Source organism: Cherax quadricarinatus, unplaced genomic scaffold, assembly GCF_038502225.1.
Source record: "Cherax quadricarinatus isolate ZL_2023a unplaced genomic scaffold, ASM3850222v1 Contig4387, whole genome shotgun sequence".
NCBI lineage: Eukaryota > Metazoa > Arthropoda > Malacostraca > Decapoda > Parastacidae > Cherax > Cherax quadricarinatus.
Genome location: NW_027199413.1, coordinates 1 through 17,500, shown reverse-complemented (window position 1 = coordinate 17,500; position 17,500 = coordinate 1). Strand labels below are relative to the sequence as shown.

The window sequence follows — 17,500 nt, the reverse complement described above, 5'->3', positions numbered from 1 at the left end:
GTATGTTTTAAACTAATCCGTACCTACTCTCTGCGTTTTTGCTTGACACTTGTAGTGGGCTGAAGAATCATCTCTTGCCAATGTCCAGCAATAGTCTGCAAGCATTTTTGTCCCCCCATTTGCCCTGGTACCATTTTTTTCATGGTTAAAATATCTTTGTAAAACTTTTCACCATGTTCGTCTTTAACTGCCTCACAGTTAGCTGGAAAAGGTCCAAATATGAGTTCAAAAAGTGGATTTTAAGTGACATGTTACATCCCATTTTCTTGTAAGCCTTTATGAGGTTTTCCACCAATTCTTAATAGCTGCCTTCCCTTCTGTTTCCGAAAAATTCCTTCGCCACTAACTTAAATGCTTCCCAAGCAGCTTTCTTCTCCCCACAAAGGTCTGATTCAAAGTCACCATCTTTAAGAAGCTCTTGAATCTGAGGACCATTGAAGACTCCCTCTCTTATCTTAGTGTTGTTCAGTGTGGGAAATTTTGATGTTAAATACTTGAATCCTTAACTGGATTTGTCCATAGCTTTTACAAAGTTTTCATGAGCCCCAGTTTTGTGTGTAGTGGTAGTAGCAAAATTTTGTTTAGTTCAATGAGGTGAATGTTGAACATTTTTCATCCCAGGCTAGAATGATTGACAAGGTGGCCAGTCTCTCCTGATGTAATGGGAACCTCTTGCAGAGCTGTCCCATTCACATAGAAAGGAGTAGTACTTGGTATATCTGCCCTGCAAGCACATCACAGCTGCCATTGATGTTTATCATATTTCATGCATTGGAACATATGCTTTATATTCTCATAAGTTTCTTTCATATGTGGTGCATAGCCCACAGGAACTGATAGTTTACTATTGCTGTTATGCAGCAAGACACCTTTCAGACTTTTTGATGAATCTGTGAACAGCCTCCAGTGACTGGGTTCATAGTTGATGCCAAGTGCTTCCATCAGACCATTAATGATTCACAAAATCATCATGACACGATTGCAAACAAACCATACCCCGGCCGGGATTGAACCCGCGGTCAGTGTGTCTCAAAACTCCAGCCCGTCGCGTTAGCCACTAGACCAGCAGGCCACTAAATAGCCTTCCATTACGAAGAAAACATTGAACTACTGTTGACAGTCACGAAATTTTGAAATCTTCATGTCAGCTGACGCATACATGTATTGAAAAGTAGAGCTAACAAACAATTTTAACCATGATATTCATTATCAGTGACCTAAAATTGGTTTGAAATTGCTACTCTGGTCTCAGAAGCATTTTGGTTGCTGACTAGTTAAATCGTAATAACCCAATGGCTAACATATCGTGGAATAGGATTGGCTCAACCCATGGCAGGTGAGACCTAAAACTTGCAGGCCAGCTAGTTGGTCCAGTGGTTAGCACACTGGCCTCTTGAGTTTTATGACTCCTGCCCCACCCATTCTGTGATTTGTTTGCAGTAGTTTTATTGTGATTTTGTGATTCGTGACAGATTTGAAGGGACTTGAGCTACAGAAGGTCATAGCCATGCTGATGTGGGATGCATCTGGAAAATACCTGCATTTATAGTCAAATGACTCATGCTAACCTCCCCAGGGTGTATAGACATGGACAGAGTTGGATGAACCCAATTAAAGCCAGTTTGTCCAGTGGTTAGCACACTGGCCTGAGTTTAAGGACTAGCCTACTGTGGGGTCGAGCCTTACCCATTCTATGATTTTATTATCGTGAATTTGTGCATAAACCTGTAAAGCTTATGCATTGCTACAGGGAGATATAAACAAAAGTTTGAATGTATGAAAGTTGAGCGAGTGAGTGGTGGGGCTTTGCAAAATCAGGGGGTTCATTGAGTTTGGGAATTAATAAAAGATTAAAATTTAAATCACAGTTGGTGCAATAGGTTAACTTTCAAAGTTAGTCTCTGTCAGAGGTGGAACTTTCAGCAAAGTCAGGGATTGTGTGTTGGGGCAGTTTAGAGAAAAGTGGATCCTGCATTTACTCTGATAGGACAATCTGTTAAGATATATTGAACAGGTAGGTGCAACATGACAGTACTTGCAGAGTAGTGCCAGTCTTTTTTCAATGTGGTATCCATGAGTGAGTTGCATGTCCAACATGTGAGTGTTAGTGTGGTCTCCTAAACTCAACAAATGCTGGAAGATGGTGTGGTTTCATGAAAAATTATTTGTAGTTCAACATTGACCAATGTTGCCAACAGTTGTGGAGGTGGGAAGAGCACTGAAAAAAATTGCCTGAGTAAGGAATACCCCATGGGTAATCAGGATGTTTTGAAAAACTGGTCAAGCAGTTGTCTGCTTGTTCATTGCCTCTTACTTCAGTATGTCCAGGGACCCAGTACAAAGATTTTTGTACTTACTAGATATGAGCATTGTATTGATCTTGGAATCCTAGGAAGTATGTTTCAGTTTATAGACTCCTGACTGGGGAAGACTGAAAAGCCCCAAGACACAAACATAATGATTGAGAAATGAGATGAAGAATAGTGAGCAATGAAGTAAGCAGAAGAATATAGTTGGTTACTGTAGTAGTTTAGATAAGGTTAGGACTGAATAAAGGTGAAAGATTCGTCTGTCAGCCCCTTAGAAAGATGGGCTAGAGTTTTAGGAAAGTTAGGCAGCTTTCAGGGAGGTTATGTGAGGCTTCTGCCTGGACAAAGGCATAGGGAGAAGCTATTTACCAGAACACGGGTGTCTGCCGTAACCCTTTCGCTGTCGAGACCCCTGCTTTCAAATTGCTCGGTGTCAATTTAAAAAAAAAATGTGAAATGATAATCTTTTTCTGAAGGTAATGAAACCATTATTATTATAATAAAAAAGAAGTGCTAAACCACAAGGGCTATACAGGAGGTAATGAAACCAAAACTACGAAATTTGGTGGAAAACTTAAAGAATTACAATCTCGCAAAGTTAGTAGTCTCGGCAATATTTATGCATCGCCGATTTTGCCCAATGCGCTCTACTTTTGGCCAATTCCATTGTTCCATTCCACTGAACTAGCTATTTTGCTAGTATTCCTTCTACTCTATTGAGTACAAGAAACTGCCCATTTACCTATTTAAACTACTTGATGAAGTAATCAGAAATTGGTAATTTGGCCAATTTCATACAAAATTCAGCAATTGGTAATTTGTAAATAGGGTCCAGAATAAACAATGTAGACATTCCTGGCACTAAAAAAAAAACATTTCCTCTGTTCCTTAGTCAAGTCTCCAGGCCCTTATATTACTCTTCCTTTTCATTCTGAAATTTTATTCACAAAAAAAAAAAAAAAGGTTTCCTGTTATGCCAACTACTGCATTATTGTAATAATTGTGTAAATAGTCAGTGCATTCGTAAATGCATGTTAGACTGGCCAGTTGGATGTGTACTGGGCAAGTGACGTCATTTGTATACTCTGGAATATTGGCAAAAATCTAACGTTTCCACTCAGTTTCGAGCTACATTTGGTACTGAAACAAATCAAAATCATCTGTTTCAATAATATATCTTTCATTCTGTCAAACTGCATGCAGTTTTTTTTTTTTTTAATATGGTGGACACTTGCTGCATAGACCCATTCTCATGTATCGAGGCCCAAATGTACTGCTCACAGCCTATCCAAGTGAGCTGAACTCGTGGCATCATGCTATGGAACCAACACTGGTTTCGAAGTCATGATACAACGGAACCAATGATGAAAGGGTTAAGGAATGTGCTTGGGGAAAGACATTATAATGCCAGCGTTACATAGCGTTATGTAAAATTGCATGATGGAAGATATATTTTTGCCCATAAGTGCAAAGTGTGTTGCAATGACAGTGAAAGCTGATGCCATTAAGTTTGTAAAAAAAAAAAAAAAAAAAAAAAGTAAGTAATACCTTCTCTTGAAATTTAAGAATAATATCAGAAATCTGCTATTGAGCCACATTTATTAATATTTAATTTCTTTCTTTAGATAAACTTTTCTTAATTTGTCAGATAAAAATCATTTGATGCAGGTTACATTCCGAGAAATGGCACTTCTTATGGTATCACAACTTGTGATGGGAAAAAATAGTTACGTTCTTGACACTTGAGGAAAAAATTTAAAATTATTTTTAATTCCTCAGAAAAATTATTCTTTCATGACATTGTAGTTGGGGCTATGTAAAATACCTGCATTTAGACATTGAAAAAGAAAAGTACAAGTACCTAAAAAGTTTACTTAAAAAAAAAAATTTTTTTTTAATTTGGTCACTGGTATGGAGAGGGTAGCTGTGCTTCCACTGGGCTGAGGAGGACTATTGTGGTTGGTTGTTTTACAATGTGAGAGTAGTCACTTTCCTATGAATCCTGATCTTGGACAAAAATTTTAAATAGATATTGATGTGAGTTTCAGTTGTGTCAATGAGTATTGTAAATTCTAAAACAATCCTAACTTTAATTGAATGGCCATGTGTTGCCATTCTTAAATATTTTTGATAGTTTCCTTCATAACATGTTTCAGGGAATGCTCATAAAGCAGGTAGTAAAAGTTCATGGAGTTCTAAACAATGTTTTTACACTTAATCCAGTGCTTTTATTCCAGGTACACAAAGGTTAAGTTAACCATTGCCATTATTAGTCCAGTTGGAGGTTTAAGTAACAAACTTCCATTTGTTTAGATATTATAGAATGTAAAAATTACCATTTTCTTCAACAGGCAAATATCGGTAATGATGCCAAGAGCAGCAAATTTATACGTGCCTTGGTAACCGCCTTAGTGGAGAGTCAAGCTACGAGTAAGTTGAAGAAAATTTTAGATATTCATTAGCTTAGTTTTAGTTTCCCCAGTGATGCTGTTTAATGTAGAAAACAGTTCCAGTAGGCTGTATCTTTATCAGTATCCTTGTTCATTCTCCTTTCTTTTCCTTTCCCCTTTTCTCCCTTTCTCTAATGATGGGTTATCTTAAAGCAGTGGTGGGGTTTGAGCATTTAGTGCACAAGGAAGGTGGGCCACTCCCTAACATTTGATTGCTTGATTTAAGAATCCAGCACCCTGGTATAAATGCCTGATATTCTCACTTGTCAGTTTGCTACCTATAGCATACAGTGTTCTGACAATATGTGAGCTACACCATGAATTACATTAATACACTATACAAAATGTAAAGGGATTCAGGGAAACCAGTTAACCAGACTTCAGTCCTGGAAATGGGAAGTACAATGCTTGCACTTTCAGGAGGGGTTTGGGATATTGGCAGTTTGGAAGGACATCTGAGCTGTCGTATCTGAGCACCTCTGCAGCGACAGTGATTATGTGTGTGATGGTGAAAGTGTTAAATGATGATGAAAGTCTTCTCCTACCTGCCTTGGTGTGAGATGGCTGATGAGTTAAAAAAAAATTTAAAGGGGGGGGATTATTGCATTCCAAACATCTTGAGGGTCAAACACCCCCTCCTCTCCCCAATTTCCGCAGAGTAGTGAACACTACACTCAAAAGTTGTAGTAGAAAGCCAGTCACTGGCAGGGTGGCTTCGAAACTCCTCACTGCTTTGTGCTATTTCTGGTTTTAACAGTACAGTTTTTTTTTTTTTTTTTTTTTTTTAAGGATGTCCATTTGGGAATCTTTTTTTCTATATTACTATTATCTCTACAATAAACTAGCTTAAAAACATTAAAGATTGAGCTGTTTAGTTTATTCATTTCTGTTTAATTGTATAGTGAATAAAGAACCTGGTTTATATGGTACAAAAAAAGATGTTAGAAAAATTAGTAACTCTCAAACTTGTTAAAAAAGAAATATACACTGTGTAAGCTTTAAAAAAAAAATTAGCAATTGAATAGGTAGTGGTATTTTAGATGCACCACATAAGTAAATGGGTTAAGAGAAGGATAATGTGAAGATGAAAAAGTAGGGGAGGTGGGGGAGGGAAATGTACTTTGTTGATAAAGAGTTAACCAAGTTTCTTTTAAATTGCATACTAAGCTGCCATCATTATTTACAGCTTCCAATGATGGTTCCTCAATTTGTGTTTCTGAAGATTTTGAGGAAAAAATGAAGAACCGTCTAGCTGTGGTGCTCAAGTATGTTGATAGCAATGAAAAATTGGAGATGCAGTGCATCTATGCCCTCCAAGCTCTTAGTGTTAAACATCAGCATCCTAAAGGTAAAGTATGTGGTATAGAGATTTAAAAAATTATAGGTAGTCCTATTAGATTTTTAAATGGCTTAGACTGCACTAACTTTTTCAACAAACTGGCCATATCCTACCAAAGTAGGGTGGCCCAAAAAGAAAAACAAACTTCTCTTTTTAACTTAAGTAATGTATACAGGAGAAGGGGGTTTACCAGCCCCTTGCTCCCAGCATGTTAGTTACCTGTTACGACAAATGGCTTACAGAGGAAGAATTGTGTTCCACTTCCCCATTGAGATAGGAAATAAACAAGAACAAAAAAGTTTCTGGATAAGTTTATAAATTTTATTTTTTTGATATACTGCTCTACTTAAGTACTTTTATGACAAAATTCTCTTTACAGGTCTGCTAGAAAAGTGCTTCAATGCTTTTTACGATTCAGAAGTGGTGTCTGAAGAAGCCTTCGAGCTGTGGGCCAAATTTCAGGATCCTGAAGAACAGGAGGGAAAGGGTGTGTGTGTTAACTCGGTCAAAAACTTCATGCGATGGTTAAAGGAGGCAGATGTAGAAGAAACTGAAACTCATGCCTAAGGGCTTGACCCTCCTACCTCTTCAATTCTTCCTTTAAGTGTTGATACAGAGATGAGTTTTTTTTTTTTTTCGTTACTGATGGACTCAATATATTGTAGAAAACTGAAGTTGAAATAGGAGCCAGAATTTTTACTACAGTGACTTGTGTCTTGAGCCTGGCACAAATGGCAGATATTGAAAAGACTTTCAAGCCATTAGCGTTGGAGTGCATTAAGCTGCATCTGGTAGTCTTCCTGTTGTCTTGGTCTCATAACGAGAGTTTCACCACAGGTTGGACTCGGCAAGCTTATGCATGAGCGGACTTGTATACTGCCTACTGTGGTTTTTTATATATAGTGTAAAAAGTGCACATGAACAGTTAAAAAAATGTTAAAAGTGCAGATGGTTTTGTAATTCTTGCTAGATTGAGCATCAGTTGCATATTGTTATTGTGTTATAGCATAGTTGAAATGAAAACTGCATTCCCTTCACTTCCAGGATATTGAGTAACTGTATAGAGGATACATGCATTTAGATACTTGAAAGCTCAGTTACTTGTTTACAGCTTGGCTCCTCATAAGTTTTGTAAATTATGGCTCAAATTCTGTGATTTGTTTTGTATATTTATATAAATATTTAAGTCGTGTACAGACCCGAGCATGTGCCTAAGGCTGGAGGATATGCTTGCTGGCTGCTGTCAACTCCCGAGAACTCTCCTGCTACCCAGGGATGTTGACATATCGTTGAATTTAATATGCAAAATGTGACGTTTGCAACCCACGGCGAGTCGCTGTGTGTCCCATCAAGCGCTTGCTACTCCGCTAGTTATGCAGAGATAGTTGAACTCTCGCCTGTGCCCCTGACCTTTTGACTTGTTATATGGTACTTATACTGAATGCTGATGTTACCTTTACCCATCCCTAACTGATGCTCTTGCTCCATGCTGTCTTTTTTTTTTTTTTTTTTTTTTTATTTATATTTTTTTGCTGCTGCTGGGCTTTATAACAGACAAGAAAATTCCCAAAATGGATCATTGTGGTAGGGTATTGGTTTACTCCAGTTACAAATGACATGAATGTGCTAAATAGTGTGCTGGGCATAGGACAAAGTTCAACTTCTCATGTCGTTAATGCGTTATTATAAGCAAAAGGAAAACTGGGGTTATATTTAAGATGAAGTGCTATAAATTAATATTGTAAACCATATCGCCTCTGAAAATAAATTTAATATTTACAAAGTGTGTTTAATTTTAGGGGTTAAATGACATAGGCTAACACTAATTTTCAGACTAGCACAAATCAATTTCTTCATTTGAAATGCCAAAAGTATGAACCTCTTGGGTGTAGGATTTAATTATATTATTTAATACTTGGCCTTTTATAGGTGGTTCTTTGATTCTTGATGTTAAAAAGCTCATAATCTATAGTTTTTCCTTGTTGATTTCCTCTTCCACTTCCCTTTCATTTGACATGGTTATATAGATAGGCTTTGGAGTAGTTAATGTCCAGGATTTTCAGATCCTCCTGTTTTTAGTTACATAATTTAGATTTCTGGTATACAATATATTACTCTTGGTTTTCTCTGCATATTTTTTTTTTTTCACAGCCATCTCTTACTAGGGTAAAGAGCCCAATAAGGAAATCCTTTCACCCTCATTCATTCAATCCCTGCTTTGCAAGAATGTGCTGATGCAACAGTTCAGATGACCATTTGAACTGCAGCATCCTAATCGATACAGAGTGCAGGCACTTCACCTCCAGGCCTCTAGTCCAGTTAACTAGTTTCCTGGAATACCTTCATAAATGTTGCCATGTTTACCCCAACAGCATGTCAAATCAAAATTGCTTAAATGTATGCACAAACTTCTCGGATGTTCAAGTTCCTAATATTCTTAAGATGCATTTTGGCTGAATGCTGACTTTGAGGTGCTTTATGCTGCACCGAGATGTGAACTCGTCATGGGAAGGGAGTAATACTTTGTCCAATGTGATAATAGCCTTGTTTAGTATTGTAGTGTGATGGCCTTATCAGTGGGTAGAATAAGGCAACTTCCAGGTTAGTGTGCTTCCTGTTCCAGATGGTAAGGTTTGTTGACATAACCAAGTGCTAAACCTGAAAAGGGTCATAGAGCACTGCAGGGAGGAAAGGTGTGGGAAAGAATTGTGTAAAGGTGGTGAGGGAAATCAAGGGCAGGGGTTAGTGGGGGTAGAGGTGCAAGATAAGTAAAATCAAGAGTTAGTGCAGTAAGTTAGTTAAAAAGTCAGGGTTGTCATTTGGAAATTTCAGCAAGGTGGTCAGAGTAGTATTGACAGAAGCAAAATTGTCCAGCCTATCAGTGTGGGTACAATCAAATAAATGTTGGACCAACAGCACAACCCAAAAGTACTTGCATATCCGTGCTGGGCATTTTAGTGAGGCACATGGCCATAGAAGAGTGCAGACTTCCAAACATAGTGGGTGGGAAGACAGACATAAACATAACTGGTTTGACAAAAAAAATTTAATTTACTGTGGATCAAATATGACCTAAGTTACTATTAGTTTTGGAGTTGTCAAGAGATTGCTGAAAAATAATCCTGAGTAATGCCCTGTGGGAAACTGGGAGGTCATGAACAGCTAAGTCTGCTAGTTACCTACCTCAGTGTCCAAGGACCCAACAAACAATGACACCTTCAGGTCTAGTCACGGACTGTGCTGGGGGAGGGCACTGACCCCTAAAACCCCCTCCAGGTATTTGCGTTGTGTACTAGAAATGTGGCATAACCAACGTTGAATGCAAGAATGGAGAGAGACTTTCTCAATGACCTGTAATGCACCGTAGACATCAACATGGTAGATAACGTAATGTGCAAGAGTTGAATGTAACTCGACTGGGAACAGTGGCGAAGTTTAAGAAATGACCTTGGATGATAGTCAGGAAAACTTAACTGTATAGTCAACACCATCAGTGTGCACTAATAAAAAATGGAAGTACTCGTTTGAGGTTACTGGGGTCTATTCTCGGATCCTGGCTTTGCCACTCTTCAGATTCATTCCCTCTTAGCCTCGTGGACTATATTGTATCTGCTCTCAAAACTAGGCATGGGACTTCCTTGCCAAGATCATTTCACTTCCCAATTATTGAGACTGAGCAAATACTTCCTAACTTACCTGTGGCTCATCTGGGACTTGAGCTAGAGTTCACCACTAAAAACTTGCATTTGTGGTCAGTGGGATTAATGCTAACCTCCTTATGGTGTACAGAAATATACCTAGTTGGATGAATCTTCTTGTAGCCCGATGTCCCATGTGGCTTATACATTGGCCTGGAGTTCTAAGACTCACTCGAGTACCATGGGTTAAAATCCTACTTTTTTTTTTTTCTCTCTCAAAACTGGTTATAACTATTATAATCACAGGGAAGTGTTGAACCTTTAGGATTATACAGTGCTGTGGGGGGGGGGGAGGTAATGTAAGGTATTCAGGCTTTTCATGGAACTGGAGTACAGATCCAATTCCCTAGATGGAGCCCCTCGCCAATATCGAGGGAAATTTTTGATGGTGATGTGGGCTTTCCTCTATCCCATCTTTGCATGGAGTATTTCAAAACTTCTAATTCCCACTACTGAGGTATGTTATCCTCTGGCTTCTCTGTATGTGTGATGTCTTGGCTCTTTGGCCACATTACTCTTAATTCTCTTCCAACATTTTGTTGATGGCTAACAATTTTGCTCCTATCAAAGCTGAATGAGAATTAAACTCTAACCTTTCCTTGATGTTTATGCCTACTGCTGTGAGAGGATCAATGCACAGTGGGATGCATGTTCCAGTAATGACAAGTGTTTGTGTTTCTCTTCATGCCCTCTGCATCTCTGACCATTTCTTGACTGAACTACTCTCTGTAGCTCTTGCATTTGCTGTCCTCCCAATTTCATAAACTGCCTATTCTCGTGCTAAATTAACCTGCTTCTGTGAGATCTTATTCTTTGCCTCCAACATTTCCAATGTTCAAAAGCTTAACACCATTTTCTAATACTTGGGTGAAATTGGCAACTACCCTTTTGATGGACTTTAATTGGTCCCTTCTAACCTTCAAGAATGCTGCCTTGTTGAATTGGCTCTTATATACACAACTTTCATAACAAATCTTAATCCTGGCTTTGCTTCTGTAGATGCCTGCCTTTTCTGATGCATTGTCAAGTGCTCTAATCTTCAACACTCGTGACTTAACCTGACCTTTGCTGCCGCCTCTCCTATCTTCTCCATTTTCTCTGCCTTCCCTCTTTCCTGCTTGTTGCAATAATTCTCCGCCTTCTCAGAGTTGTGTACCGAAGTTCCACCACCGTGAAATGTAATTCATTCTTATTCTTTCATTAGTCTTGTCTGGCATGGGCCAGTAGATCTGCAGTGCTCCTTTCTTTATTACTACTATACTGCTGCAAATTGTTTCAAGACTACCATCTGCTGCTACCTTTACTACTGCTACTACCAATTCTACATTCACCACCACGATGTTGTAGAATGATGCAGGCCCCCGTGATTCTGGTCTATGACGTCTGAGATCTGGATGGTGGCAGCATCGAAACACCTTCACCTGTTTGACTTGTAGGATTAGCCTCAAATTATTCCAATCCATTAGATATGATAGCTATTTCTATGTAATACGAAGCTGTTGTTGACACTGCTCTACCCATATTTGTGCTCCTTGACTAGTACTGACAGTTTCCTATGGGTTTAGTACTTACCCCTTAATTATAATAATGATAGCTGCAGTTTGTCACAGCCAAAACAAGAAAATGTAGACACTGTGCAAACGGAGGCATTAGATGGACGAAGATGGAAGTCAATATGGCTACCTCTGACTTCATAGGACAGGTGTAAGAACAAAACCACTATAAATGTCAAATGCGTGACACTAGTGAAAACGTGATTACTGTAAAAAAAAAAAAAAAAACTTAATACGCACTTGGGTTTCTTAACGCATCAAGAGTTTGCCACTTTTATGCATTGCATTTATTTGCAGTATGTTTATAAATTGGCAGATTTTACTTAGACCTTAATCTTGTTGATCTTAACCCAACTAACTTATGTTAACAGTTGTTTAAAATCCTCTGCAGACGTTTGCCTTAGGGGGGGGGGGTGTTCACTGACAGGCCAATGGCATGAAGCAAGTGTAGTAATCCATGAAGGGGTAAGGGATTTCACATACATCAAACCTCCCAGTGGCATTTAGTGTTGATAGATATTAACTATTCTTGCTAAATGAATTATCAATATCTGACAAACTGACATTATAATCACAGGCTCAATTCAGGGAGCCAGAGCACAGATCCATCCCTAGATCAAGAGCCCCTCACCAGTATCAAGGAACCTCCCTTGAGGGGAACGAACTGACAGACAAAAGATATAGGAGACAATGCGAGTCGTCTTGCTCTTCTGAGAGCAATAAAAAATTTATCAACTTTCCCACAACTAGATCTCCCTATCCTTTGAAAGACCAACCCTATGGGGTTTATAATCTTCCAGGGTGTTCTTTTTCGAGACTGGAGAATGTAAGATTACAAGCACTTCTTTAAAATTCATTCCTGTTTGTGGCTGGGTTGTGCCTTAGCTAATATAGGATGTTTACGGTTGCCTCCACAATTCCTGCAATCAACTCCAGTGTCATTCAAATTTACCCAATCATCGTAAACTGAAAATATATATGGTAATTATTTTACTGTTTTCCTTATTTTAGGTTGACACTATTCATATATCACTGTTATATTTATTGTAGGGGGATGGTGGGGCATTATACAGGACTTGTATAGTGTGCTTAGACTGGGAGGCAACAGAGTGCAATCCAAGAGGATGCCTTGGATCATGAGCTCTCCTCACTGGCATCAAGACACCTCCATATACTAGTGCCGGGGTATCAGTAGCAATGGGTAGTGGCTAATTTTGGTGTTGGTAAAAGTTTTCGAATTATCCCATGACTTGTACAGTAAGTTAACAAGTCGGTGTTTACAAAATTAGACATTTCACCAAAAACCCATACTGAGTAGAAAATTATTTTATTTAAAGGGAAGCACTATAGGGTTTATATAGTGTTTTGGAAATGGAAGACTATCAGACTCAATCCAAGGAAGGGGAGAAAGTTGAATTCCTTGGATCAAGAAACCTACACTAGCATTGAGGAACCTCTCTTGGGGTAGGGGGGAATATTTAGGAGAGAAACCTTATGACAACGTTTTGGGCCGTCCAGGATGATGGCGCAGGAGGGATTGAAATATCACCCAAACATTCCTCTCCTATGTGTGGATTTTTTTTTCCTGAAATGTTTGTCACGGTATCGACAGTACACAAAAACACATTTAACAGTACATATGGAAAGCCCCTCAGGATGCAGAGCATTTCGGGAAACTGAAAATAAAACATTAGATTAGTAGAGTATATATTGCAAATTTGTCCCCTATGTATTCTTATTGCGGAAACGTTTCACTTGTGCTGCAGGCTTCTTCAGTCGAATATAGTCAAATGTAACAGCGGAGATAATAGAAGTACGAGATGATCAGTCTATCGGCTTTGATAGATAATGGTCAGTCCCTTAGCCTGACGTTTCAACAATAAAGATACCTAGGTTTTGCAAAAGTGATTTTTTCTTCAACTTATCTGTATTGCAGATCAATATGATCAGTCCTCTTCAAGGGGGGCTCCTTGGCGTGGTGAAGAGGCTCTTGGTCTGAGGAATTAGCCCTGTCGGTCTTCTTCCTCAGACCGAACCTAATTACCCCCCATTCTCCCCTCCCCTATCCCATCCTCCCCTTTTTCCATTCCTCCTCCTCCTCCTCTTCACCCCTCCCTTTTGCCCTTCCTCTTTTTGGCCTTCGGGATTTCTCCCACAGGCTCACTAGTTCCTAGGTAGGGGAAAGGACACCGGGGTCCATCCCATTCCGTTGAGGTTCTTGGCGGTGGCGTAGTTTGCCGTGGAATCTGGATTGCCTGGGGATGTCCCGATCCCTCTCCGGTATCCCGGAGTAGCTTTGGGTGTCTTTTGGGCGACGGGTGTATCTCTGGAAGCCACCTTTCGGATTCCGGGGGTGGTGGCCGAAGGAGGTATGCTTTGTGGCGGATATCCGGCCGCCCTCTCTTTTGTCCACTGAGGTAGCTCGGCAGATGTGAGGTTGCTATCCCGGATTGCTGGTTTACTGGCATGAAGGGTAGGGTATGGCACGGGTTCCATGCTGCATCTGCGCTACTAGCGGTGTTGAGGTCCTCTTGGGCGCGGAGGGGGATTTCCGGCCCTTTCATTCCTCCTGGGAACTATTCCTCCCCGCTCCCCCCTTTTTTTATTCTTTTTTTTATTTTTATTTTCTTTTCTTTCTTTTTTTTCTTAAAAACAAAAAGCAAAGGAGTAACCTAACCATGGCAGCCCTAGTCCATGAAACCACTACCCCCGGGCCCCTTCTTGATACCGCACCCCATTCTGACCCTGCCTTGTGTTTAGACCACTCTTCGGACACTCCTGATGCCCCTGTACCTCTTGCTGGTGCTGTTTCCTCACCCACTTCAGGTACCGGGGCTTCGACTGACTCCTTCGATTTGTCTGAACTCCGCTCTCCTTTGACTATGCTTCCGGCTTCTCCCTCTACAGTACGGCAATTTTCGAATCGCCCGCCCATTTCACGCCGGACCAACTCCGGTCCTACTCCTAAACGCCAACGTCAATCTCCTGATGATGCTCCTTCGTTACCTTCCCATTCTACTCGGAAAAGACCGACACGTCAAGCACTCCCTCTTCACGCTCAGTTTCGGACCACACAATGGACTAAATTCTTTACTTTAAGACCAACTTCTTCTGCCTACCTTTCTGACCATAGTATTGGCAAAGCGCTCCTGCGTCATGTTGGCAGAGATATTTCATTTCACGCTCTCAAGAGCGGTACACGCATTGTCACTGTCCAGAATGCTACCCAAGCTCATGATCTTTCTCCTTTCGAATATCGATACTACTCCTATCACTATTGAAAAACATCTTTCTCTCAATTCTTGTAGTGGTACTGTCATTCTGCCCCATACCATAGTCCAACAGAATTTCCAGTCATGTGACAATGACATTTTTGAACAGCTGGAACTCCAGGATCTCCCAATCCTCAAAGTAGACACTTATGTCCTTCCTGCCCGGGGGCGGAGACGTTACCCTTGCAATGTGGCTCGTTTAACTTTTGACAGCCGAGAACTCCCGTCCTCTGTATATGTCGCGGGACATCGGTTACAAGTTCGAAAGGTGATACCTACACCGCAACAATGTAGAAATTGCTGGCGTTTTGGTCACCCAGCGAAATATTGCAGATCTATGGCCGAATGCCCAGTCTGTGGTGCCGACGACCATTATAATACACCTTGCCTTAATTGTAATGAAGCTCACCCTTCGTACTCCCGCCGTTGCCAGGTCTACTTAAATGAACGTGAAATCCGTTGCCTCAAAGGGGCAGAAGGTCTCCCTTATGCTATGGCAGTTACTCATCTCCGCCTCCAAGGGAGACTACCCCGTGTTTCTTATTCTCGTGTTTCCAAACATCCCCCCACTTCTGGGGTCCCATCTTCTGCAGCCTCCTCTGTTGTTACCCCTCCCATAGCCACTACGGCATCTAATCCTTTTGCTGTCCTTGGCTCTGACGTCCCGACTACAACTCGGTCTGTTCTCACATCTTCGCGTCCTTCCTCACAAGCCCCAGTATCGACAAGACCTCGTACGACACCTAATACCAATCGCCCCTCTACTCAGAAGTCCAAAAAATCCACATTGCTCAAATCTTCTTTGCCCCTTCCTTCACTTCTTCCACCTCCACACTTTACCTTTCCAGTCTCTGTACCTAGTTCTTCCCCTCTCTCTGGCTCTATTACAAGTGTGGAGATTCACCCTCCTCGTACTATGCCTTCCACCCCCGTCCCCTCCCAAGTTTCTCCCTCTTCTGCCACCTCCCAGGTTTCTGCCTCTTCTGTCCCCCCCCCCCCCCCCCCCCACACTTCATCTCCAGTCCCTTACATTTTTCCCTCCCCCTCTACTTTGGTACAGTCCATTACTGTCCCAGTCTTTACTCACCCTCCTCCTCCTATCTCCAATATGGTCTCCCATACATCTTTGAATTCAGAAACACTTGAAGCCATTTCAGAATATATTGCAGAGACTAAACCTTCAATGGACACTGATTCACTTCCTGTTCCTTCTCTTCCCTCTCCTCCATCTTCACAACCCCATTCTTCGCAACGCTCCGTTCCTTCGCTACTTGAACATCTTCCAATGCCACCACACGTTGACTTTTCTAACCCCTCTAGTCCGTAGGTGCCTTTACCTACAGATTCCTGATATTTTCTTCATCGCCAATCATGGCCTATTTACAGTGGAATATCCACGGCCTCAGGGGTAATCGGGGTGAGCTTCAGATGTTGCTTTCCAGGTTTTCCCCTGTTGGTGCTTGCTGACAAGAACCAAAATTACACTCGGCTGTTTTCCAACCTATCTCAGGCTATAATTTATTGTATTCTTCAGATCCTTTCTCAGATGGGACCTTTAATGAAAGTGCCCTTCTTCTACGCAATGATATTCCGTACTGTCAACTATTTGTCCATACCTCGCTGCATTACACTGCAGCCCGTATCCACTTGAATAAGTGGTTTACAATATGTTCTTTATATCTCTCTCCTTCTCGAGCATTTACTATCCCAGACTTTGCCTTTCTTGTTTCATCCTTACCACCACCACTTCTGTTACTTGGTGATTTTAATGCCCACCATTTCCTCTGGGGGGGGTCTCATTGTGACTCGCGTGGCATTCAGTTGGAGGCTTTTCTCGCCTCTCACCCCCTCCATGTTTTAAATACGGGTACTCCCACCCATTTTGATCCTCGTACTCATACTCTCTCTTGCATCGATCTATCAGTCTGCTCTTCCTCCACTGCACTAGACTTCACCTGGTCTGTTCTACCAGACTTACATGACAGCGATCATTTTCCGATCATTCTTTCTTCTCCTTCCTATTCACCACCTTTCCGTAGCCCTCGCTGGCAATTTGATCGGGCAAATTGGGATCTTTACTCACACCTCACTGCTTTTAGTGAGGTTCCTTCTTCATCCTCCATTGATGAGCTCCTACACATCTCCTCGACATCAGTTTATACCGCAGCTTCTCATTCTATACCCCAAACCTCAGGCAGGCATTCTCAGAAGTGCGTGCCTTGGTGGTCTCCTGCTTGTGCTCGTGCAGTACGTTTGAAACGTGCTGCATGGGGCAGGTACCGGTACAATAGAACCGCTGAGAGACTTGTTGATTTTAAGCAGAAGCGTGCAATCGCTCGCCGTGTCATCCGTGAAGCTAAACGCACTTGTTGGCGAGACTATGTTTCCACCATCACCTCTGCTTCTTCTATGAGTGCAGTCTGGAAAAAAGTGAGGAAACTGAGTGGTAAATACTCTCCTGACCCGGCTCCTGTTCTACGGGTCACTGGTGTTGATGTAGCAAACCCTCTCGACGTTGCCATTGAACTTGGCACACATCTGGTCCGTATTTCCCCGAGGGCTCCATCTATGCCCCTCGTTTCTTTCCTCAAAGTCTGCCAGAGAGTTAGTACCCTTGGACTTTTCTTCTCTCAGAGAAGAACAGTATAATGTGCCTTTTACACTTCAAGAACTGGAGGCAACACTCTCAGCTTGCCGATCATCAGCAGCTGGGCCTGACGACATTCATATTCGTATGTTACAACATTTACATCGGTCAGCCCTTGTAGTCCTCTTACACCTCTTCAATCTTATTTGGGCACAAGGAGTTCTTCCCCAGCTGTGGAAATCTGCCATTGTTCTCCCTTTCCGCAAACCGGGTACTACAGGACATGATGCCT

The 17,500-nt window shown here is 41.2% G+C and overlaps 1 protein-coding gene across 1 annotated transcript in view; it reads left to right on the top strand.

Annotated features, from left to right (window-relative positions):
• Nucleotides 1–7,881, top strand: part of LOC128706301 (eukaryotic translation initiation factor 4 gamma 3) — a gene marked incomplete at its 5' end in the record, with an annotated part of 19,798 nt that extends 11,917 nt beyond the window's left edge. The window contains 3 exon segments of the mRNA XM_070081820.1: nt 4,661–4,739; nt 5,946–6,107; nt 6,478–7,881. Coding sequence (XP_069937921.1) covers nt 4,661–4,739; nt 5,946–6,107; nt 6,478–6,665 — 429 coding nt within the window.
• Nucleotides 7,882–17,500: the final 9,619 nt, after the last annotated feature.